This window comes from Saimiri boliviensis, chromosome 5 (assembly GCF_048565385.1).
Source record: "Saimiri boliviensis isolate mSaiBol1 chromosome 5, mSaiBol1.pri, whole genome shotgun sequence".
In the NCBI taxonomy this organism is placed as follows: Eukaryota; Metazoa; Chordata; class Mammalia; order Primates; family Cebidae; genus Saimiri; species Saimiri boliviensis.
The window spans coordinates 32,304,861-32,331,189 of NC_133453.1; the positions used below are offsets into that span (position 1 = coordinate 32,304,861).

At 36.2% G+C, this 26,329-nt stretch overlaps 1 protein-coding gene across 15 annotated transcripts in view; it reads right to left on the reverse strand.

Annotated features, from left to right (window-relative positions):
• Nucleotides 1–26,329, reverse strand: part of PIKFYVE (phosphoinositide kinase, FYVE-type zinc finger containing) — a 98,302-nt gene that overhangs the window by 15,859 nt on the left and 56,114 nt on the right. For all 15 annotated transcript variants that reach the window (XM_074399145.1, XM_010336388.3, XM_074399151.1 and 12 more), the window contains 19 exons: nt 25,917–26,046; nt 25,001–25,181; nt 24,025–24,099; nt 21,620–21,727; nt 18,204–18,344; nt 17,440–17,566; nt 16,048–17,207; nt 14,264–14,364; nt 12,616–12,687; nt 11,844–12,015; nt 9,327–9,505; nt 7,350–7,463; nt 6,863–6,971; nt 6,592–6,746; nt 5,865–5,955; nt 4,863–4,923; nt 3,889–4,026; nt 3,063–3,183; nt 220–315 (listed from right to left, as the gene is read on the reverse strand). In XM_074399145.1, coding sequence (XP_074255246.1) covers nt 220–315; nt 3,063–3,183; nt 3,889–4,026; nt 4,863–4,923; nt 5,865–5,955; nt 6,592–6,746; nt 6,863–6,971; nt 7,350–7,463; nt 9,327–9,505; nt 11,844–12,015; nt 12,616–12,687; nt 14,264–14,364; nt 16,048–17,207; nt 17,440–17,566; nt 18,204–18,344; nt 21,620–21,727; nt 24,025–24,099; nt 25,001–25,181; nt 25,917–26,046 — 3,331 coding nt within the window. The remainder of the gene's footprint in view (nt 1–219; nt 316–3,062; nt 3,184–3,888; nt 4,027–4,862; nt 4,924–5,864; nt 5,956–6,591; nt 6,747–6,862; nt 6,972–7,349; nt 7,464–9,326; nt 9,506–11,843; nt 12,016–12,615; nt 12,688–14,263; nt 14,365–16,047; nt 17,208–17,439; nt 17,567–18,203; nt 18,345–21,619; nt 21,728–24,024; nt 24,100–25,000; nt 25,182–25,916; nt 26,047–26,329) is intronic.

Sequence of the window (26,329 nt, forward strand, 5' to 3'; positions counted from 1 at the left end):
CTAGTGAATTTAGTTATTGGGAGCATACTTAGGAATCATTCTATACTCCATTATTTGGGTACAGAGAAGATTTTTATGTACAAAAAGAACAAGCTATCATGACTAAAGAACATATATTTTTGCTTGTATTGAATCATTTTGCTTTAGTCCACATCAAAGACCCCAAAAATAAGGGATTAACAGAGATATCAACATAAGTCAAAGTCCCATGAATAATACCTGAGAGCAAAAGCAATGATGGAGCTGGGTTCCTTCTCGCAGACTGCAATGGGCACTCGTTCATGTTCATACATTAAGTAGTGTTTATCTGGATCACTATTCAAATTTTTAAAATACATAAGTTAACTACGTACTGTAGAGTTAAGAATATAATTAAGAAAGCCAAAATGTATGCAGACCTGATAACTTGAATCATTAGGAAAAAAATATATATATCAAGAGAAAGTTTTTGAAGGCAATTAGAAAATTATCAGAATTAATTAGGTTTCAGATCAGAGGGTTCTGCAATAGTCACTCCAAACAAACCTTTCCGTCCTGCCAAGACTCTGGCCATACTAACCTCAAAAAGAATTTACAATGAACGGCAGAAGTCTAACATATTTCGTTCCATTGTAAGCTACAGAGAAAATTCTTCTAGAAATTGTGGAGAAGACATACTACTAGTTCAACAATAAACAATGCAACACAGCCACTCTACTATTATCATACAAAAAGCCCACTATAGCTCCATTTCAACTTAAATTTTGCTCCCCTGACTCCAACCATGACTCACTTAGGAATTGTTAGGCACAGTCATTCATTTTATTTAAATGCTATTTACTGAACGCCAAACATGCCAAGGATACAATATGAAGAAAAACTATGTTTAAGGATCTTACATGTGTAGGACATTAACAATACAATGGTGAAAAAGAAAACAAAAAACTAAGCACCATCGAGTTTATAGTGTAGTGGGGGTAAATAAATAGACAATCCTATAAATAAATATAATATCTGTGATAAGTGCTATGAGGGAATTGCTATATAATGAATGTTTATCCAGCCTTCACAAAATTCACATGTTGAAATCCTAACTCCCAAATGTTATGGTATAAGGAGGTGGGGCCTCTGGGAGGTAATTTAGGTCATGAGAGTGAAGTACTCATGAATGAGATTAGTGCCCTCATAAAGACGACCGAACACAGCTCTCTCAGCCTCCTTTCACCACATGAGAACACAAAGAGACAACAGCAACCTACAGCCCAAAAGAGGACCCTCGCCAGAATCCAACCATGCTGGCACCCTCATCTCAGACTTCTAGCCTCCAAGACTATGAGTAATAAATTTCTGTTGTCTGTAAGTGACTCAGTCTATGGTAATTCATCATATAGGAATCATAAGAACATGTAACAGAAACCTACTCTGACTGGAGCAGGAGGTAAAAAGGAGGGTCTAGTAAATTCTTCTTGAGAAAGAACAAGACCGAATAATTTAAAAAGATGTGTTTCACAAAAAGCAGTTTAGAAAGAAGAGAAACAATTAAAAAGAAAAAAAACCATATTTTTAAAAATTACAAAGTGTCAGGCCCAGTGGCTCCGTACTCTGGGAGACTGAGGCAGGCAGATCACCTGAGGTCAGAAGTTTGAGAGCATCCTGGCCAACACAGCGAAACCCCATCTCTACTAAAAATACGAAAATTAGGCTGGGCACAGTGGCTCACGCCTGTAATCCCAGCACTTTGGGAGGCCGAGGTGGGTGGATTACGAGGTCAAGAGATCGAGACCATCCTGGTCGACATGGTGAAACCCTGTCTCTACTAAAAATATAAAAAACTAGCTGGGCATAGTGGTGCGTGCCTGTAATCCCAGCTACTCAGGAGGCTGAGGCAGGAGAACTGCCTGAACCCAGGAGGTGGAGGTTGCAGTGAGCCAAGATCGCGCCATTGCATTCCAGCCTGGGTAACAAGAGCGAAACTCCGTCTCAAAAAAAAAAAAAAAAAAAAAATATGAAAATTAGCCAGCTGTGGTGGCACACACCTGTACCCATCTACTCAGGAGGCTGAGGCAGGAGAATCTCATGAACCTGGGAGGCAGAGGTTGCAATGAGCCAAGATCACGCCACTGCACTCCAGCCTGGGTGACAGAGTGAGACTCTATCTCAAAAAATAATAAAAATTCTTTAAAATGTGAGAGCATAAACAAAGACTATAATGGAAGAGGTATCCCAGCCCAATCAAGAAACTGAGATATTCAGGTCTAAAGCAGAGAAAAAAGGAACCTTTTATATTTTACTATCATGAAACATATCACATACCGTACTGTGAGTCCTAACCATATCTTCCCAAAGATTACGAGCTCCTAACATCAGTGACTGTTCCTTATAAATCTTGTTCTATATCACAGGGCACTAAAACAGGCACTAAATAAAAGTTTGAATACTGACTGAATAAATACATAAGTCAGTTAAGAAAAAGCAGAAATCCTTATTAACAAAAATGTCCACCTTCTGGATACACTTGTTCCATAACAAGGGCAGCATTTGACAGCCACATGAGTCAACCAGTGGAAGAAAAATAAACTTTCACAGCCAGCCTATATTCTTTCCAAATATGAATGGGCCCCATTCAAAAAAGATCACATAAATACTTGTACAAGTCACTGTAGTTCATCTTCAGTGCTAGAACAATGCCATGTCCCAGTAAATTATTAGACGAGCAATACCAACCTCATATACAACCAGCAGTATGTTTTTATAACTAGTATTAAATCAGTAGATGTGACCATATATCTTTGAAAAAAGATACACAAACAAGTGTTTCCAGAGCAAGTAATTCAAGTCTTTATAAATAACACTGGTTAGTGCTTTCTTCATCCACTCTCTACTATATTATAATGATTATATGTTCTACAAATTACATTATATCAAAAGACATCTCTTTAACTATGATAAAATAAAATTTAGAATTGAAAAATCATGTATCAGATAAACAAACTGAACTATGCAGAGAGCAAGTCTACAGAGTTTTTTTAATTAAGAAAAAATAACACCCCCTGCCAAGAGCCACTGGTTTTAATAATACTTACAAAGGAAATGGAATAGGATTATAGCTATTTCCTGGAAGCAAATTTGCAAAGATGGCTTTCATGGTTGACTTTTCCTTCACTTGGCTGTCTGTGGATCCCAGCAAGTGCCCATCAAACACATCTAAAATGAAAAATAATCTACTTATATATTAATATTCATGGAGAATAACAAGTATAAACTGCTGACTTTGGTTCTTTTCCCTTCTGGAATATGGACATACGTATGCTATACCAATAATAGTTTAAAATTTCTGATCAAGGGAAAAGACCCCTATGAGATAAAACAGGAAACAACAGTGAAGCATGCACAGCACTGACTCCAAGGGACGCTTTTTTTTTTTTTTAATGTCTCTGAAGCACTATGGCTATTACACCTGAGTTAAATAGCAATTTTTAAGTTAATTTCAAAGTTTATACTATAACTAAGTAGTTAGCACCTAAACAGAAAGCAAGGCATGAATCCATTATTGTGAAGCAAATATCTGTCCTTAGAGAAATGGCTGTAATTCTCTAATTTTCTTACAAAGCAGTAGCCATGTGCTGTATGAAACTTAAGAAAGGAACACCCTCAGAAGGTAAATCAAGCTAAGTGACATTTTGATACTAAGATATTTACATGTCAAGTAATGTAACTAAATGAAGTAATAATATAATAAGCTACTTCTAAAAAATACTTATAGTTAAGTATAAACAGAAAAATTCTAAGGGATAAGAGCACTATGTTAAAGAATCAGCAGTTTCTCCTTCTTGGTGACACATGTAAATCAATGATACATCTTTCAGTCCTAGATTCAACGAAGTATAGTAAAAGTGACTTAACCTCTACCTTCAGAACTGCTGGCTGTATCTAGCTCAGGGGGCCCTCCCACTGACTGCTCAGACATCACTTCAGGTGGTGTAGGCAATTGGAGATGAGTAGAACTGGTGGAGCTCTGGCTGGACAAAGTTGTTAAGAAGCGGTCCTCTAAAGAAAAACACAATTTTAAATGAGTCATTTACAGACGTTAAATCCATGTCTAATATTTTTTAAATGCTCATTCCTATTCCTACCTTCTAAAACATGGAATTTTCACTTTTTAAAAATCATCTAGGTCATGTAGCTCATGTCACAGAAATGGACATAAAAATCCAGAAAGATCATATATGACTTGACTACAATCAAATCCTGGTGGCAGTACTGCGACTGTCAACCAAGACTGACTCCTATCCAACACTCTATCCATTATACCACAATGCCTACTTAAATATAAGTTTGGGAGTTTAATAGAGAATGCAATTAGGACACTGTGAGAAAGAATGCACATTTACTCTGGGAGAGAAAAAACAAATATAATAGAAAAATGCCAAGATTAAGTTGAGCTCCTGGTTCTACAGTCAATGTAAATTTCCCCACAAAGTTTCTATGATGACACCAACTTATTCAATGAAATACTGTGAAAGACATCTTAACTCTAGACAATATTTTAGTGACATTAAAAATGTAAATTAAACTTTTAAGATTTTTGCAATGAAACCTGGGAACTGACTTTGTAACAAGCAAAACAGAAATTCAATTTACTTTTTGTTTTTCCTTCTCCAATAGCAGCCTTCTTTATATTTCATGTATTTCTATAACCTGATTTATCTTATTACAATAAACTGTACGATAATCTTAATCTGATACGATTATAAATGCTCTATAGGAAGGAAAAAAGTCTATGAGCAATAGTAACAGAAAAACTGCTCAGTTTAAAACAACATATACACTAAGAAATTCCTTTAAATACAATGGCGAGCGATCACCAGACTCAAGGACCAAACCTTTTTCTCCATTCTGAAGTCCTGGAGAAATATTCCGTGGAGATGCATCCATCGCACTTATCTGCAGAGAAGTAAATACTTTGTTGTCATGGAAAATATGAAAATCGCATTCAAAAAAAAATTTTAATCCAGTGAATCTTAAACTTTTTGGTCTAAGGACCCATTTACACCCTTAAAAATTACTAAAATGCCCGTTAATATTTTTAAATAGCTTTTGTTTACCTTAGAAATTTTTACCTTATTAGAAAGTAAAACTAAAAGTTTTTAAATGTGCATTAACTCATTTATAAATAATAAACCCATTAATATAAGTAATATTTAAACATGTTACCAATTTTCTAAAATTTAAAAAAAAAATGGTGAAAGAGTGGCACTGTTTTACATTTGACAAAATGTAGACACTGACAAAAATATCTTTAATGTCAACGTCTAACTAAATAGAAAATAGCTAGATTTGTATTTGACTTCTGCATGTAATCTGTTGTGATATACTGTTATGATTGAAGTATACAAAGAAAATCTAGCTTTATACAGATATGCAGTTTAAAAAGTAAAATGGGCCGGGCATGATGGCTCACACCTGTAATCCAAGCACTTTGGGAGGCTGAGGTGGGTGGATCACCTGAGGTCAGGAGTTAGAGGCCAGCCTGGCCAACATGGTGAAACCCCATCACTACTAAAACTATAAAAAATTAGCTGGGCATGGTGGTACACACCTGTAACCCCAGCTACTCAGGAGACTGAGGCAGGAGAATCGCTTGAACCCAGGAGGCAAAGGTTGCAGTAAGCCGAGATTGCGCCACTGCACTCCAGTCTGCTCAATGGAGTGAGACTCCATCTCAAAAAAAAAAAAAAAAAAACGTTTTTGCAGAGTCCCTGAAAGGGTCTTGGACTCTCAGGAGTCCTTGAACCACACTTTAAGAACTGCATTCTAAATAGTAGCTCACTTTCTGGAATTAGGCATCTAGGAATACTTAGGATAGACAAGACTACATTTCATACCTTGTTTTCTTCCCCTTGTCTCAGTCTTCCAGGACTTGGAGGAACTGAAGGTCTCTTTCTACCCTTTTCCTGTTGGAAAAGGTCCTGCAACCTGTGGCCAAAGGCAAAAAAAAAAAAAAAAAAGAAAAGAAAAAGAATATGGCTTGTTTCTATCACCATGAGTGCTGTTTATAAATTTTCTCTTTACAACTTTGAAATCACAAAGTTTTCCTATTGGGATTACCACAGTCTTTGAAGATATATAAGAGTAAGTTCTTGTCATATCTAATTAACCAGGAGCATTTGCTGATATGACTATAGTTGTAAAAGAATAGCAAATTATTATAAAGAAAAATACTTCTAAAAATGTACATTTAAATAAAGGCATAAGATAAACACACCAATGTATTTGGAATTGCTGGCCAAAAACCAACTGTCACTCAAGGCGTACTAATTCAGTTAAAAACAATTTAACAGCACACACATCTGAACAACATTGTTTCAAATCATATGAGAAATAGCATTAAAGGCTGTTCTCCTCTTTGATTTTTACATCTTCACAAACTACCTAAAGAAAAGCACATAAATTTTAAAATACAAAGAAGAAAGGAGGGTGACAGAAAACAAAAGCTTCTTTAACTTGAGCACAAAATGAAACATCAATAATTAAAGATTTTTAAGATTTTAGATATGATATTGGAACAAATGTGGCAATAATATTAAAGAAAACCAGACTGCAAAATCATACCTGTTATTCCAAGCTTGCAGCACTTCGCAGAGACTTTGTTTCTTGGCAATAAGTGACTCGAAGACTGACTGTAGTTGCTGAGGGGTATCTACAGAAGAAGACATGAGCCTTGCTTGCATCTTCTCAATCCAGTTCTTGAACTCGCCTTCTTCCATCTACAAGGAACAGAAACAATTTCAGGAGACAGAGAAACTATATAGACATACCCCAAAAGAAACTTCTAGTAAGTTAATAATTAACTTTTGAATTTTCTACCAAAGAAATGAATTACCTCTTTCTGTGCAAAGATATCTTCCATTTTTTCCTCTCTTGTTTTACTAAACGTATCAGTTTTCAAAGATGCAAGTCTTTCATCAACGGCAAGATACACCTGTGAAACTCTAACAATAGAAAGAGAGAACATTAAACACTAGAAAGAGTGAATCAAATTTTCTATCTCACATAAATAGAAACAAAAAGTTACATACAAAACATAATTGAAATAATGTTTTACCTAATTCGGAATTACATACAGTTTTGCAGAGCAAATAAGACCTAAATGGGTGTACTTGAAAGTTTTAAGTTATGTCTAAAAGAGTTAGGCTTCTTTTTTAGTATGTTTCTATAACATCTACAACTTTCTTTTTGCACACCAAGCATGCATAGCATACAACTAGAAAAGTTATTTACATTTTCAAAGAAAGTTAAATGAACAAACCTAATACTTTACAATAGCTGTAAATAATCAAAAAAAGATTATTTTTAAAGACTGAACTTACTTTTGAAAAAAGTCCTTCAGATCCTGAAGCAGGGACACTTTTAATGGGGCCTGACGCTTAATGAATATTTTGGGGAGTGGAACACATACTTCAAGAAGCCGAATAGGAGAATAACTGAGAGAAGAAAATACAAAAACCAGTAGAAAAGGAAAAATAGTTTAATATCTTGATTAGAACTGTATCATGATGGTCAACTAAATCCTATGAGGCATAAGAGAAAATGTTTCTATAAAATAGCATTTTAAAACAATCACAAAGATATTAAAGATAACTTTTAGCCATTAGAATAAAGATCCTCCCCAGTTTGGGAGGGATTTTGTTTTATCTTTCATTGCACTGTAGTACCATCCTTTATTCCTTGAAGTTACTCTTACCTGCTATAAAAACAAAAATGATTGCTATAAACCATCCCTATAAATAAGGAAACTAAAAAGTAATGAATAGTAATGAATACCTACAATTAGATGTAGGTATACAGTTAAGATACAAGTATTCATTACCTTTCCAGCTGCTGAAGATTCTTCATGAGTCTTTGTTTCCTTTCTAACTGAGGGTTTACATTGACTAACAAATGCTACAACCCCACTCACCCACAAGGTCCTAGATGCATGGTTAAAAGTTCTTGCTTAAAAAAGGAAATAAGTTGTAATTAGCAAATATTTCCCAAGGGTCTATCATGTGCCAGACACTGTTTTAGGTGCTGAGGATATAACATTAACAATTCCTATTCTCATAATTCAGGAAAAACAAGATTCAGGTAACAAACAAAACAAATACATATCAGATGCTCAGTACTATGGAGAAAAGTATAGCAAGAAAGAGAAGAAGCAGAGTGCTAGGGTGGAAGAGTGCCAGGGCAGGTGAAATTTGAGCAAAGACTTGTAGGAGGCAGGGAAGCAACAAGCAGATATCTGGGGAATGAGCAGTTCCGAGAGGAAAGAACAAGTACCAGGTACCCCTGCAGAAACCTACCTGACATACCTGAGGCCCAGTCAGGAGGCCAGTGGGGCAACAGCAGGATGAATGAAGGGAGAGTAGTAGGAGGTAAGAGCAAAGAGTTCCTGGGCAGTCAGAGCAGGTAGGAGATTAAAAGCTAGTCAACAGACTTACTTTGGCTTTCACTCCAGGTGAAACAGATACCCTTTGGAGCATCTAGAGCAGAGGAGTGGCCTTAGCTAATTGCCTCTTAAAGGAACCACTCTGACTGCTGTGTTGAGAAGAGGCTAAAGGGACAAGGCCAAAAGGAGACTACTATAATAATCCAGGTGAAAGATAACAGAGGCTTAGCCCAAAGTGGTAGTGGTAGAGGTGGTAAAAAGTGCTTACACTCTGGATATATTTTGAAGGCAGAACCTGAAGGCTTTCTCAAATTATTTAATACCACAATGGCAAATATCAATTCTTTGAACATAGAATTTTAGCTCTATCAGAAATATATGATTATCTTTCTGGTTAATGTCTTGGCAAAAATTCTGACAGACTTCCAGATGCCATCAGATGCCAAAACAATGGTTAAGAGTTAGGCCAGGGCCCAACATGGTGATGGTTCACATTTATAATCCCCACACTTAGAAAGGCCGAGGCAGAAGGATCACTTGAGCACAGTTCAAGACCAGCCTGGGTAATACTAAGATCCTATCTCATATTTTTCTAAAATTTTTATATTAAAAAATTTTTTTAAAAAAAAAGTGAGGCTGGTAGTAGGTCGACCAGGGTTCAAGTATGACTTCATCATTTGACAGCTCTGTAAGTGAACAACTGTAAGCTCTGTAAGGATAATAATAACTATTTCATAGGGTAAAGAATAAATAAAATAATATTGAAAGTTCTTACAGTCTGGTCCTCTGCATTGGTAAGAGTGGAAATGGGGAATCCCACAAATTAATTCAATCTAGTAACAGTGAAAATGTTAAAAAAAAAAATTCTTAAAGGATTATCAGATCTGAGATCAGGTACAAGGTTCCTAGGATTTCTTACCTGAAAGACGCCACCATCTGGTTATAGGAGAAATACTGGTGATAATCATGATGGATGGAGTGACCACAGGGCTCAGCATTGGCTCTGCGAGTATACTGGTGCCCATAAAACCTAAGTTCAAGGTATTTTGCAAACGACATAGACCAGGACTCATTGGAAAGAGCAACAACTGGTGTTACCTGGAATTCAGCAAAAACAGTTTACCTGATCACATATTGCGAATCTGTTTTTTAAAAAGTAACATTTTCTTTTCTAATACAAATGTAATATATATTGACTGCAGAAAACTGGGAAAAGAATGAAACGTTCAAAGGTGGGTGGAGTTGGGGGTGGTGGAGGACAGCGGCATCACCAATAATCCCACCAACAACATCAGTATACTAGTATATGTTTACTTTTGATGTATTTTATATTTTATATATATATACACACACATATACATATACACATATATATGTGCAGGCGCACACAGTCAGTATATTCGTAAATAAAAACTCTTTCCTATTAGTTTCATATTATATAATTACTTCAGCAATCTATCGTGAATATTTTCCCACACAAAATATTCTTGTACAACTTTTCAAATGGCCACAGAGTATCCTATTATATGAACACATATTTAACCAATCCTTACTGATGTGCCTTTAAGACATTACAAGTTTTTCCATACTGAGATGATGCTCTAATGAACATCCTTGTATATATTTACAACATTCACAATTATTCCCTTCAAATAATAAAGGTGGAAATTGGTAGGTCAAAGAGCATAAGCATTTATATGGTCTTTGATAATTTTTGTCACATTATCTTCCAAAACAAGTGTACCAGTGTACATAGTCTCAAACAGTATTTAAGAATATAAATTTCCCTCACTTTCTTACCAATCCTAGGAATTAGAATTGAAATTTTTGAAATGTAATCTCCTAAAGAAAAATTTTTGAAGAGATTTTACTGGTTTCATGTATACTTCTTTGACTACTCATGAGTCATATGATTAGTAGCCCTTTGCATTAAATTGCATTGTCACTTCTTTGCCCATTTTTCTACTATCATGGCTTATAGCAATTTAATATTACATAAATTTATGTTTAGTCATATATGTTGTATTTTTCCTTGACACTAGAAGTTTTTCATTTTAGTGTAACAAAACTTATCTTTTCCTTTCCAGCATAAAAAAGCAGAAGTTTTTGTTTTAAAATAAAGCGTATATAGCAAAGCATGTAAGACATAAAGATCAAATTTAAGTTATTCATTTAGTACGATATTCAATCTAGAGTTCACATATTCTACCACAAACTATTACCAGCTATCTAACAGGAACTAAAGCCTGTAAGGACAAGTATGAAACTAAGACTGAGAATTGCTAGAAATAATTTTATGTCTGTATGGTTGCTGCTGCAGGTGCAACTTTGATTTTGCCCTTCTCTACCACTGATTAATGCAGGTCATGCTATTATTTTATATGTAATTCCCATATGTGCCTTCCAAAAGCACACTTGAAAATAACCCAATTAAGGCCAGGCACAGTGGCTCACACCTGTAATCCCAGCACTTTGGGAGGCCGAGGCAGGTGGATCACCCAAGCAGGAATTCGAGACGAGCCTGGCCAACAGGGTGAAACCCTGTCTCTACTAAAAACACAAAAATTAGCTGGGTTTGGTGGTGCACACCTGTAGTCCCAGGTACTCAGGAGGCTGAGGCAGGAGAATAGTTTGAACCCGGGAGATGGAGGTTGCAGTGAGCTGAGATCACACAACTGCACTCCAGACTGGGTGACAGACCAAGACTCCAAAAAAAAAAAAAAAGAAAGAAAACAAAATAACACAATAAGGAAATAAGTTAAATTTGGAACATTTTATCCAGATTGCAAGCAATCTGGATAAAAATTATATATTTAAAAAAATACAATACTGGCACCAAACACTTGCCCCAGAGTTAGAAAAGTTAAGAAAGGCACAAAGAAGAAATAAAACACATATCCTTCTCTCAAGAACCAACATGAAAACCAGTAGAGATCAATTTCAACATGGTCTCATCTGTATATGGATAGAAATGTTGATATAGGCTCAAATTTATTATACAAATATACTAATATACTGCAGTTATTGCTTTACATGTCTGTCTCCTCCCCTATAGAAGAGAAGTCACTCCTTATTCTTTTTTTCATTCCTAGGGCCTAGCACAGTATCTGGCACATAAATGGTGCTCAATAAGTATTTGTTGAAAGAATTAACAAACATAATTGGGAACTGTCAAGATACAACCTCAAGATATCTTACTGTACAAGGCACTTGGGTTTTATTTAATGACTGATACATTCCTAAGATGAGATCTTCAAAAAACAAATACTAGATTGAATATACAGCACTGGAAGGTAAGATAATAAAGACAAACAGAGCTCAATGACAAATAACAAATCCATTATAATATAGAAGGCCTTCCCTTCAAAAAAAAAAAAAAAAAAACACAAATAAAGAAATAAATGGCAAATAAAATATAGTAATAGGGTCTATTTACCTGTTTGCAGATTCTACACCAGGAATATGTAAGAATTGTATGTTGATATCCAGGTACTGGAGAATCCAACTCCTTCAGGATTATCTGCACACAGCCTTGGCCATGAACAAAGCGCCGAATGTGATGTACCATGGGGGTATCACAGAACATGCTTGGACACTGATAAGAAGGCCTTTGACAAACAAAAGAGCCCTTCTCACATTAAGCATGAAACAGAAAAATCAGAACCACCGACTGGTGGACAGTCTGCACAAGGTACTCATGCTGCTCTGAGCCTGCAGCTGAACATCCTGTCTTCAGCTATAGCATGGTGACAGTTTCCATTTGTTAAGAACCTTCTATTTGCCAAACAATTTTAAAACATTTCCTTTTACCCTCTGACAATTCTGGGGATTGTTATTCCCTAAAAAGGGGACTAGTAAAGTGTTTTGTCAGGTAAGTGGCAAGTGATAGCGCTAAGACTTAAACTGGGGTCTAGATAATTCCAATACTTTACCCACATCTCACTTGAATCACTGTATAAAAACAGATTCCGAAAAATGTCGATGGTAGGGTAATTAGATGGGCAGAGAGATGAGGAATGTTCTGGGTAAGATATCTCAGTTTAAATATGGAATAAACTACTTCTTTGAATAATATATTCTGATATGCACTATGAAAGTGAGGATCATACAACAAGTCACTTGACATCCAATTCATGTTTACATTTTAGGTTGAAATTTTGGAGTATCAAAAATGTCTAATGGAATGTAAGGAAGAAACGTGTTCTTACCTGAAACAGTATCTCTCTAAAAATATTCCTAACGTAAGATCATTCTTTCCATAAAATTCCATTGTTACAATCCTAAAAGAAGAGATGACCTCTTAGAAACGTAAGAATTACCATACACCAAAGACATTTCATGAGACCACAAATTATGATTACCTATTAAATGTATGGTACTTACAATGAAGTATGAAAGCAGGTAATATTCTTTGTTGTTACAGAATAGGTTTTAGCTCATCCAATAAAACAAGTTTAGACTAGCCACACTATAGCATTTTTTTCACTCCCAATCCACCAGTATCTTATAAAATGAATGAGGATGCATAAACTATAATATTAAATGAGTAAAACTGGTATGAGTTAGGAAGAGGTAAAGGTTTCCTTTACAAAGACTGAAGCCCTGTCAACACAAGGCAGGACTCCTGTCTCCTACTCTCTTGTCCATGCCTTTACTGAGCATGGAAAACAGCAGTTCTTGCTAACGTACCAGTCCCTACCTTTATATCTAACCTATAAATGCTCACAAGACAGTTTGGCTATATAACTGGTAAAACCCACATCTTATTCAAGCCTTGGCTTACAAAGTTTATAAACTCCCAGAGAAAATTCCTATGAGCTCTGCCAGTCCCAAGTCTGCCTGCTGAAGCTATACTACTGGAAGAACCCATGAGCTCACTGCTGGAAATAAGTGTTTCAGGAATCTGAAATTAAAACACAGAACATGCTTTGGCATGGAAACAGTGCCCCCAAAAAGGCAGTTACGTTCCATAGTATGTTTAAAAGTAAAGGTGAACTATGTAATGTAAGGCTATATATATCTATGTGAGGTTTTTGTGACAATAATTTGAAAAAAACAATTTAAAACATAAAATGTATTTCAATTTCTATCAATCTACTTAAAATTAAGTTTTAGAAAAAAATCCATTAATAAAACAAAAGATTGACTGCTTCTATAAAAATTATGCCTGAAGGAAAACCTGCCTAAATTGTACATACTATCATGAAAATGCTTATAAACAAGCTTTTGTGTGTCAACTTTCTCACTTTTTTAAGCAAAGGTTGAGCATCCCTAATCTGAAAATCCAAAATCCAAAATGCTCCAAAATCTGAAACTTTTTGAGCACCAACATAACACCACAAGTGGGAAATTCCACAACTGAAACCTTTGTTTTCTGACGGTTCAATGTAAACAAACTTTGTTTTATACACAAAATTATTACAAATCTTGTATAAAATTTACTTCAGGCTACACGTGTAAGGTGTATATGAAACATATATGAACTTCATGTTTAGACTTGGGTCCCATCCCCAAGATATCTCATTAAGTATAAGCAAATATTTCCAAATTTGAAAAAATACTAAGTCCAAAACACTTCTGGTCCTAAGCATTTCAGATAAGGGAAAGTCAATCTATACAGATTTCTCTTCTATGTCTCACATTTTTTTCATTCTTAAGGTACTCTCATTTACTTCTACTCATGAACAAACATGTATTTTCCCATTTACTTCACAAGTTTAAAAGTTCTATCAATTCATATGTGACCAGCAATGTGCCGTGTACCTAAAAACAGGTCCTAAGGACTGTTTTTTTTTTTTTTTCAATTGCTAGAATTCTGTTCCTAAGTGAAATAGTGTAGGGGGAAAAGAATCCTACCATGGACTGACACAGGCACTAGGAGCATTGCTGGACTGGGCAGAAGAGCTGCTGAAGAGCACACAAAGTCTCTGGTGGTTAATGGGATTCAGACAGTCTACCTAAAAAAGAAGGAATGGATGCATGAGCAAGCGACTGCAACCGCATTCAATCCCAATGCACCAAACACACTCCACTCCATTTGTAAAGCCTCCAATTACTGCTGTAGGGGCTCTGGTCAAGATTAAAACTACAGGAAACTAAATGTAAGGAAGAAGGGCAGTTAGTTTTTGAGAAAAGACAACCCAAAAAGTTTAAATTAAACTTAAAAATACAAAATAATGTCTAAATAGCTTGTTTTCTTAACTTATTATTCATTTTTACAAAACTGCAATAAATAATTTTGGAAGAAAAATTAAATACATCCATATTTAACAGTCTGAACTGATGGCTGAACATCAATCTGAGACACCTAGAAATCTAAATTCTAAGGAGATAAAGGTAACACCAGCTATCTGTTAAAATTCAAGTAGTAAAGAAGTATATGGAGAAGTTCAGGAAATACACAAAACCACTCCTTCTGTGATTCCACTAAACCTCCCAAGCTGAGCAATTTGACTCTGTGGTTTTCAAGTATCTATTCTTTTTTGCTAGTTCACATACCCTATCCCACATACACACATCACTTCCTATCTAAGTACACACAGGGAGTTTTGTTTTTATAAATATGAAATAATGCAACACATATTAAAACACAACTTGCTTTTTAACACTTCAAATATAACATGGGCTTTATCTAAGTCATTAAATGACTTGAGATCCTGCTCATCCTTTAACTGCTTTAATAAACATCTTTGTACATACATTCTTATAAAATGAAAGCATACTTACATAAGCATACTTAATTATTTCTGCAGGAACAGATTATCAAAAGTTGGAGTCCTGGGTCAAAGGTATATACATATATGTGTAAATTTCCTATTACTTTCTATAAATTTGTATAAATTTATACAAATATATACATAATTTTATAAATTTATGTAACATTTATGAAAGGTGCTTTTCCATGCCATCATTAACCATGGGTCTTTTATCACTTTTCTTTTTGCTAATCTCACAAATAAAAAATTATTTAGCAACACTATTATTTAGCACTTCCTTGACTACTAGAGAAATTGGACATTTTTTGTTTTATTAAACAATTGCATTTCCTCATCTAGCAATGGATTTGTTCATTAGGTTTATTGCTACCATTATCAATAATACGTCTATAAACTTCCTTAATTTGCTCTCAATTTATGCCTAAAAAGAAAAAGGTCACTGTCTTAAATAACAAGGTAAAATGTTTTATGATTTAAAAAAAAAAAAAAAAAAAACTATCTTTTTTTAAAAAAACACATCTATTTCCTGCTTTAAAAAAAAAAAAACAAACACACATCCATTTGCTGCAATAAGCTTCCATCTCTGACTCCCTGACACAAGGTTCAAGGATTATAATACCACATCCAAGTCACGTCGTCAGGAATTTTAAGCAGCTCCACATTTCCCCTTACTTCAGGGATCTTCCTAGCTTACTGTAAGCTCATCTTAAAGCCCTGAAACCCAGATTCATTACAATTCTGCTTCATACATATTAAATTAACACAGAAGCCAGCAGACTCAAGACAAAAACTAAAACAGCATAGGAGAAGAAGTATTTCACAAATCTGGATGCAGTTTGCCAAACTGATTTTTTTAGCCTGACTTAGAGGAGTCTTTCGACACATTCTAAACTTACACGAGCATCAAAAAGCAGTCTGGCTCACCTTTGTTGACCACAGAGCATCACTCTGAATAAGCCCTCTCTCTTCATCACCCTCGTTTTTGCTTCCTGATTTGCCACTTGAAGTGCTTGATGCATCCTTTGAATGAGCAAAAGGGTCTGAATTTTTTGGCTGAATTCTTCCTCCTCTGGCTCGATAGTCGGCCAGCATTCTACCCAAGCTCTGGCTATCGCCCAGATGCTCAGCAATTCTAGTGCTCACTAGCTCATGTGAGGGTAAGACTTGAATAGACTTGACCTGAATACTTCCATTGATGCCCTGAAGTCCAGAGAGATCCCTGAGCAGCTGTTTCTTCCTCCTGTTCTCCATTTCTTTGAATTCTTTATTGAGGAGAGGAGACCAGTAAACTTGCTCTGCAAAATAATCTCGGGTAGAGCATCTCATCCCCTTTTCAGTTAAAAGGAAGGGTTCTCGGAATGTGATTACTGGGGAGATACAGAGGATCACATCTTTTAATTCCTGCTTAAAGGCCAAAGAATAAGTCTTTCGTTTATCTTCAGAGGAGGTGACTTCCTCAGTAACATATAATCCAGTGTCATCCTGCAGAGGGTCTCTAAAAGCTCTCATCTGGCTTTTGGGATCCTGCAGCACATCTGTTTGCTGCAAAGTCTCTGGCTGCTCACTGCCTAACGCATCCTGTTGGTTATCCACAGGAAGTGGCAACAATGATTCCGGTACAGGTGGAAAGAAAGCACAAGGGAGACCCACTGGGCAAGCTGTTGTGGTATGTTCTTGATGCTTCAAAGAGGCAACAGCCTGGGGCACATTTTTATTTTCCTGCTCACCCTTCTCAAACACAATCCTCGATTCGAGCAGACTGCTATCATCACAGGGCAGAGACTCAGGAGGAATGTCAGGATCCCAGGGGAGGGAACCTCCACTGTACTGCTCTTGTGCAGCCCCCTCATGCCCTCGTCCCTCAATCAGGGAATGGAATGAAGGGTTTTGCATTAACGTGGGAGGCATAGCAAATTCATCCATGAGGAAGGAAATTTCTAATTGAGAATGATAAGCGACACAGATCATAAATATTAGGATCTCCTTAACTCGAGCCAGCTCATAATCAGAGCCTCCTCTAAGCTTGATTGTACAGCCTAGGTGCTGTGGACAGCCTTCAAAAAACATCAGCGTCTTGGTTTGTTCTACAAATAATAACAAACAAAAAGTTAAGATGGTGGAGGTGGCCATCCAGATGTCCACATAGAATTAATTCACTCTCTTAACATCTATAAAAGAAAAACTTTTAGATGATTAAGATCACAGTTGCCTATCCTCACTTATCCACTATTAACAGATATTTCCTACTAATTAAACATCGTAGTACTGATAAGTCAACTTTTTTCTTCAGGTCAATCTATGCCAAAGATCACTCACCATTAGGCAACTGAAATATCTGCATATAAAATTTGTGACAAGTGCCCAGGTGTGGTTTCGTAAGCAGCTGGTCCATTGACATCACTAAATCACCTTGGGTCATACGACTGATTCGTTCCAAAACTTGCTACAAAACAGAAAAACATTATATTACAAAACTAGAGAAAAATAAAAATCTTGTAAATTTAATCTGGAAATGTAATGAAAAACTTAAAAAATAACATGCACAATAATTTTTAATTTAATAAATTTTTAATAAATATATGATGAATTTTTAAATTCTGGATTCTTCTACACTTAGTTGCTTAGTAATCAATATGTGCCCACTGAAACCTAACTCATATTAATAACATTATCAAAATGCATTTAAGCATCATGGATTATCACAAGTTACTGTAGGAAGAGGAAATAAAAACTTCCTAGAACTGGCCTTTTTTCTGCAAACGGTAAACTTTACAAGGGAGAACATTTTCTACCTGAGCAATTTTCCAACAAAAATGAAGGATCAACAAATACCTACTGATTAACCAATGTCCATTTCAGTTTTGGTCTTGTAGACAACAATAAATAAGTATTAGATAAAAGTACACGTTCTTCCAGTGTAAGATTCTCAATTTTAAATAATGAAATAGGTGCCATATCTTCTGTCCCACTTTCAATACGTATGGTAAAGCAAAGAAAAAAAGATTCGTGTATACCTAGCATATGTGCATATAAATCTAAAAGCTGTGATTAAAAAAAAATACAAAAATAAAAATACTCACTGATTTTACATTAATGACCAAAGTAATGCCATGTTCCAATAACATGTCCTGGGCAATCCGAGAAACTGTTTTCTCAACTAGAACCAAGGTGGGTCGAACATCAACTATTCGCTGAACATAATTCTTCAAGAATTCCCTTTCCTAAGTAAGATAAATCAGAAATATTACACCTGGTAAAATTCATTATCTGGACACATTAAGATTTCAAGATAGCTTGACTATTATTATCAATCTTAGCCTAAATTTTCTTCATCCACAAATAAGTCTGTAAGCAAATTAATTCAAACACAGTAAGAATCTCATTAATCATTCTAAACTTGATTACGCTGACAAGAGTTTAAGGAGAAATTTCATTCTCCAGCTAACTTTCCTTGAAAGATTTCCAATTCTTAATTTAAAAGCCAAGAATCCAATTATCTAGTTCAGAGGTTAAAAAAACAACAAGAAACCTAACCTCACAACTCCCAAAACAAAAGTAATTTCTAAGTTGTTGGGGTTTTGTTTTGTTTTGTTTTGTTTTTTAAAGAGACGGGATCTCCTTCTGTCACCCAGGCTGGAGTACAGAGGTACTGTCATAGCTCACTGTGACCTCAAAGTGCTGGGCTCAAGCACTCCTCCTGCTTCACTCTTCTAGGAGTACTGGCACATGTCACCATGCCTGGCTAATTTTTTCTTTTTTTATTTTTTGTAGAGACAGGGTCTCACTATGTTCCCCAGGCTGGTCTTGAACTCCTGGCCTCAAGCAATCCTCCCACCTTCAGCTCCCAGAGTGTAATCACAAGTGTCAGCCACTGTGCCCAGCCCTAAGTGGTTTTAATATGGTGATGAATTCTCTCCTCTACATTCTGAAACCAACATGAGTTATCTCTTTTTCTGGATATCTGAATAAATAACTCTAACAGATGCTATTTCACCTACTTCCTAATTCTAATTTTCCAACAGATCATATAATACCTAGAACAGCGACAGTTAAAGATCTCAAACATAATTCTAATATATTTTTATCACAAAGGTTTAATTTCAAAAGAAATGAATATTGTAAATAACCAGAGTGAAAACAATACAACTCATTAATTGCTTCTTAACATTTCTGGGCTCCGTTTGGGAGACAACTGAAGATGAGCATATTTGCCACTCCTACTCCATGTGCCCAAAATGTTTTCTGAGCAAGACTATATTAATGTCCCTTGCCACCCACAATGGATGAGCCTACTCATTGCAATAATCTTGCCCTGTTATGAAGTATATTGCTTCTTGCCTTTATTTTGCTGATACTATTTCTTTTCAAATTCTCCTATTATTAACAAAATGGATTTTTCCCTAAATGCATTAATTTCTTACTGTACTTACTAAACTGTAATTTAACAGTATTTAAATAATTTTATTTGTGTAGCTCTAATAAAGCATAATCAGAATAAGTTGATTTCTTTTTTAAATTTTCTACTTGTGGTACAAAGATGGCAAATAACTTTCCTTCCAGTTCCAACTCCAATCAGCTATCATGACTACTCATGAAACCACATGTCAAAAAGGAGGCCTGGTCCAAGCTCAGCAAGGGAAGAGTATGAGGAGGTAGGCCACAGGCACAGCAGTGGGGAACCAAGAGATCTAGCAGGCCCGGCCTTGTAAGGAAAGTATAAAGTCACTGCTGATTATCTCCTTGCCCTTTGTTCCTCCTCCTTTTTCTGACTATCTACCTTTCAGCTTCTTCTCTGATTAACTATTCCACACTGGGCAGACAATGCACAAAAACAGAAAAAACTCAAATGAGCTAGAACTTTCTATCAATTCACAAAAAGCTCAAATCAGCTGATACTTTCTATCAATTCAAACTAGAAAGTTTAATTGGGCAGGAGTTAAAGGTATAATAAAAACTATGTTTGAAAGCTTTGATGAACAAGATGTGAGTTAAACCATGTTTCCTAAGTACCCATCTGCTCAGAGCATATCTCTCTAACAAAAAACATTTAGTCTGTTAACCTGACTGTAAAAATAAAGTAATAATAATGTGAATAAATTTAACTATAACTTTTTAAAATAAACAAACACCTATAGGTTTCATCAATTCCAAGACATACAATTTTAGGAATTTTAACATCTCTGCAACCAGGATGCATCTCAGTCAAGGCAATCCTGATCCGATCATGTGGAAGTCTTCTGCTGACAATCTTCTGTGGAAATTAACAAAACCTCCAGCATCAAATTATCTTAGGTTCCCTGAACAATAATTATTGTGTTACCCGTTATTCCTTTAGAGTTCTCTACTAACCTTTCTAGTCAAAACTCATCATTTTTAATGATAGCACAGCTGAATTCCAAAGAGAAAAGAGCCCCAGGTAACAGAGTTCTTAAGTAACACAGCAGAGTTTTTATAAACATTGTGCCTTTTACTACAACTCAGTTTCTCTTATTGTTATCTGTGAAATCAGTACAAAAGTGATTGCTCCTACCACTCTTAAAAAAATGTAATTACCTAGAATTTTCAAGTAATGCTTTTCCTAAAGGTTTCTGGAACCCAGTATAAGTGTTTCCACTATAATATAATATACGCATTCCTAAAAAGCTTCCATTTTGAATGACCACAAAGTAAAATTAACAGCATTTATGGAAGAAAAGGAGTTTGGCGCAGAAAACTTTAAAACCTATGAAGGTATAAAGTTTAAAACCAACTTTGTACCTTCGGCACTAACAAAAATAATAAGGACAGCCCAGGCAGAGAGTTTAATATGGCATGAGGCTGCCTCAAGTGAAATTAAATGCACAAAAACTATTGCAATGCCACAAGTGGAAACAAAGCTCTGAGCAGTAAAGCTACCAAGAACCACACAGGGATGTGGGTGTCCCTCCCTGGGGAGACAGGCCTACAAGCAAAAGCTGACTTTTACTTTCTTAAAATAGAACTTAAAAGGCTTCTGCCTGTGTAGCAGCTGAACTGAGGCTGTTTTATTTTCTGGCTGAGGGTTATAACCTACTGCAGCTATTCTGGGCCTCCCTGCTTAGGAAAAACCACTTAGAAACCAGCACAACTTCCATCTGATACTATTCTGTTTGCCAACTACATATAAGCTAATTGCTGTTTTAGAAATGTGTTTTAGTGGCACAGACTGTATTAAAAACCAGAGATTCCATTAGAAATCTGGTAAGTTAGACAAATACTCACAGTAAATCAATGGATTAAGTGGGAAAGGGAAACTGGTATTTGGATTTTAACCCTTTCTTCCTTATGTTCTTGGACAGTCACCTTACCTGTAACACTTGAAACTTTAAAAATGATGAGTGACAGAGGTTTCGGTAAGCTATCAAGTTTTCCTATCCAACTTAATTGGCTAGAATTAAGTCAAAATCAATAAGAATTTACAAGCATGATGGTACACATACATCCCTCCAAATTATTACTTTCAGTAATAAATTCTTACCTGAAGCACAATAGGATCAATGCAAGTAAACTTAGTTTCTTCTCTGTAGAGATACTCAATGGAACACTTCAACAGAAGAATTTTAGGGTTTTTAATACAAGAATTCATCTACAAAAAAAAATAGAACAGTTTGTTAAAGCTTTTAAAGGTTTGCATTTTACCAGCTCTCCTTTAATTATAACTTTAAATCTAATAATTCTTATAATTCTTACTAACTTATTGTGTCTCAGCATTAGTATACTCTCATTTAGTTCTTATATGGTATTAAATTTTTTCAAAGCAAATAATTTGTTCAGAACAATGTAAAATTCTTCAAAAATTGGCTTTGCTTTCTTATGATTACTTTAATCTTCTATACTCTGAACTTTTTTTTATTTTTTTTATTTCTGATGTTGTAAGAAGAGATGTTATGCCCTGAGTGTGCACAGAGGGAACAGTAGTTAATGACAGGTTACTTCACAAACTCCAATAAGCAACTTTAAAAGCGTATTTTAGTCTTTCTAAAATTCAAGAGGAGCAGAAGAGGGAGAAAATAATTAAGATGCCTCCTGAACACATTTCTAATAGAATAAATTTCCAAACAAGGTGGCAAGCTGAAATACGTAATGTGAAGCTTAAAAAGAAAATCTGAAAGCATCTCCAGAAGCAGAGATTCAAATAATATACCCTAACCACGTGCTTAAAGCCACAGACAGAATAGCCTAAATCCTGTAACTGAGGTTTCAGGCTGACCAAATTTATGGACCCCAAACTGGCAAACAGTTCTGAAAACAGTGACTCACTAGCTGGGGAACTCAATCCAGGATTCTTTTAGCAACTACAAACCAAAGACTATGTCTAATCAGTGGGGCAAGACAGTCATTCATGCATATGTTTCCACCACACTAACACACAAATTTTCTTTACTTTCTGAGAAGGACACATGTTTACCTCCTAATTCAACAAATATCATTTAATTTGATTTAAAGTTCTCCTTCAAAGGGTAATGCGTGGTTTTAGTAAGACTCTCTGTGGAAATACTGACGTGGGATTATTGCAATAAAATATTATTGAAGCCAAGTATATTTTTATTTATCTATGGTCACTAATAATTTTCAGGAATCTTAATGCCTTAGAAAAAATGTATTAGGCTCAACTTAGAAAAAAGTGAAACAAGACTACAGTTCATCCATCTGGTTGCTCAGGCTAGAAATCTGCCTCAGCTCTCGCTGTAACAAAATCAGTATCCCCAGAGGTAGGGCCAGGGTGTCTCTGTTTTTAATGTTTCCCTTGGTGATTCTGAAGCACAGCAAAGTTTGACAACACTGCTATAGATCAGTGGTATGTCAAAATGCAAGGACCAACAAATGACATTGGAAACCCCTACAGTGCCTACTTTTTTTTTTTTTTGAGATGGAGTCTCACTCTGTCACCGGACTGGAATACAGTGGCACAATCTCGGCTCACTGCAACCTCTGCCTTCTGGATCCAAGCAATTCTGCCTCAGCCTCCCAAATAGCTGGGACTACAGGCGCATGCCATCATACCAGCTAATTTTTGTATTTTTAGTAGAGATGGGGTTTCACCATATTGGCCAAGCTGGTCTCAAACTCCTGACTTTGTGATCCGCCTGCCTCAGCCTCCCAAAGTGCTGGGATTAACAGACGTGAGCCATTGTGCTCAGCCTAGTGCCTACTTTAAATACAGTGCCGCCACTTCCCCAACATCCATACACTCCCACTGCCCTTAACCAACTGAAAATGAGAATTTCTAGAGGTTAGGCTAGGAACAGACATTTTTAACAAGATCCACAGGTGATCTCAATGTCTGTACACTACACTTTCAGAATCAAAAGACTTTAGAATAAAGTTCAAGACCTGTAATGTGATAAAAGCCCTTGCCTGCTTCCTCCAGCTTCATCTGAATTGCCCATATTATACCTTAGGAGCTCTGAGTTGCCTTAATGCCCCACGTTATCTCACCCCATTCCTCTGTGCTAGTGCTACAAAGCTATAAGGTGAGAAGGATAACAGAAGAAAACTGACAGTTCTGTAACCCAGCCCTAAAAGAGGTATCACTTGTATAATGCTAAGCCTCTGGAAGGACTCCAGCCTATTAGAGAAACCCTGTCTCCCTAAGGCGTGGCAGGGTCAGGAGATAAATAATGCTAGTACTGTATCATTCTGTTGATCTAGAAGCCTAACCTCCCCCTTCTGTCTGGTGAATTCCCATTATTCAAATTCCAATCCATTCAACCTCAGCTCTGGGAAACCTTTCCTGAACCTCCCAAATTTCACCCCTATGGCAGACACAGCTGCCTTTCATTGTCCATTTTCCATTTCTTCCATGACTAAGGTACCCCAACTTGTTAGCGTAGAACACAGCCATGGTTTGCTGAACTTCACTACTGAACTGAATCACATTACCTTTTTATGTGCAATGTTCTTGGTACAAACAAAGCCATTGACAACCACAGAATCAAACTTCTTTCCACCTGGAATCTAATGGAGCAATTAAGAAAACAATAAAATTCAATTATAACATGCTTAGAATCTAGTCAGATGTATACTATTATCTCTTTCCTTTTAACTATTATGTAATCAAATAAGAACAGAAAGTTTCAAAAATAACTCTTCCTTTCAACCAATGTTCAACGGCATCTCTGCGTGACTGTTTTTCCATCCTCTGCTCTCTAGTGTACTATAACTAGGACTCTAAAGTACTCACTGACTGAATAAACTGGTGCCATGTGGCAGTTAACCACTACTATTTAAGTTAAATATCATAGGGAAAAAGCACACACAGGACTCCATTAATATCTACATCAGGGGTTTCCAATCTTTTGACTTCCCTGGGCCTCATCGGTAGAAGAATTGTATTAGGCCACACATAAAATACACTAACATTAGCTGATGAGATTTTTTTTTTTTAATCGCAAAAAAATTCATAATGTTTTAAGAAAGTTTATGAACTGGTGTTGGACCGCATTCAAAGCAGCCTTGGGTGCCACATGCAGCCCACAGGCCACAAGTTGGACAAGTTTGATCCTAAATAAAGCAAATACCCACTGCTTTTCATCAGAACAGTGATTATAATCTGTGAGAATAGGCTTTCTCATAACTGACGTCTCAAGAAGAGGAAGCAAGAAAGGAAGAACCTGTATTTGTTTGGGTTCCCAATTCATCTCCCATATAAGGCATCCTTTCCATTCACCTCTCACTTCCTATGCGTGGCTTCCATGACTCCTGAGTGCACTGCTAACAAAGCAGACACCAAAACCTCCTACTCCTCACCCAGCACCCCTCAGGGTAATGACTCTTCTTAGATTACCATGAAGAGAAAAATTACAATCAATCCTGCTTCATCAGTTCCAAGCATTAATAAAACATCAGCAGATCTCACTTTTTTGATGTGGACAAACTGACGGATATCCATGTCATCGTCCTGGTTCTTCACATCAGGTCGGACTGTCTGAACAACCTGGCAGACCAATGACACGATGATGTCCCTCCAAGAGGATGACAGTGAGTCACTATGGAGCAACTGCTGGAGTAGTGCCATCATGTGGTTATGATTAGCTGAACTACAAAAATATAAGAAAGAAGTTTGCATAGTTAATACTGCGAGAGACAATAATTCTGATGATAAAACGAGCAGTCCACAAAGAAATAAACATTTCAATTATGGCTCACAGTAAGATTTTTCTAGACCAATTTCATTCCTTCGTTATATTTGTACCTGAAGGATTTTGCATATAAATGAAACCTGCATATCTTCAACTAACGCCTGTAATTGACTGAAATGCAACTTTAACATGTAAAATGGGGACAGACAGGCACAGTTTGGGGCTCTTGGTTTTTGTTTGTTTTTTCTGAGATGAAGTCTTGCTCTGTCACCTAGGCTAGAATGCAGTGGCACGATCCCAGCTCACTGCAACCTCCACCTCTTGGATTCAAGCAATTCTCCTGCCTCAGCCTCCTGAGTAGCTATGCCCAGCTAATATCTGTATTTTTAGTAGGGAGAGTTTCACCACATTGGCCAGGTTGGTCTCGAACTCCTAAACTTGTGATCCTCCCGCCTCGGCCTCCCAAAGTGCTGGGATTACAGGCGTGGGCCACTGCATCCGGCCAGGGCTCTTGGTTTTATAAGGGATTTACTCACAAGTCAAAATAGGCTTTATTTCCTAAGCAACCTAAGTATTTTTCACTTTATAAGGAAAAAGAAAAAGACCTCCCTTTTTAAGAGGAATGATACATCATGCTTATCAAGTCACTGAAGATAATATGAAAAATTAAAATTAAAAATTTCATTGCCTTACAGCAACCTCTCCATGGCTTGTTTCTCCCCATTCTCCTCCCTCAGGAGCTCCAGGTTGTTATGATGCCAGCCCAAAGGTGTGAAAGGCAGCTCTTTGGATTTTTCCTCTACTCGACGATTAAATAAGGATTCTAAGTACAATATAAAATAAGAAGTTATTACTTCATTGTCATGTTTTATACCATCTACTCATGTATTTAGAAATGTCTCTTTATGCTTTAAGTTAGCCAACATAAATTATTGCTGTAAAATGGCAAGAACACATAATAAACATATAAATAAAATACATTAAAAAAAGTACAATTTTTACATAATAAACTAAAAATACAGAAATGCAAGAAAGAAAAACAGCAGTAACCGGCAACAGCCAAAATCAGAAACAGAACTATGAATATCAAATGTACATAACTAAGA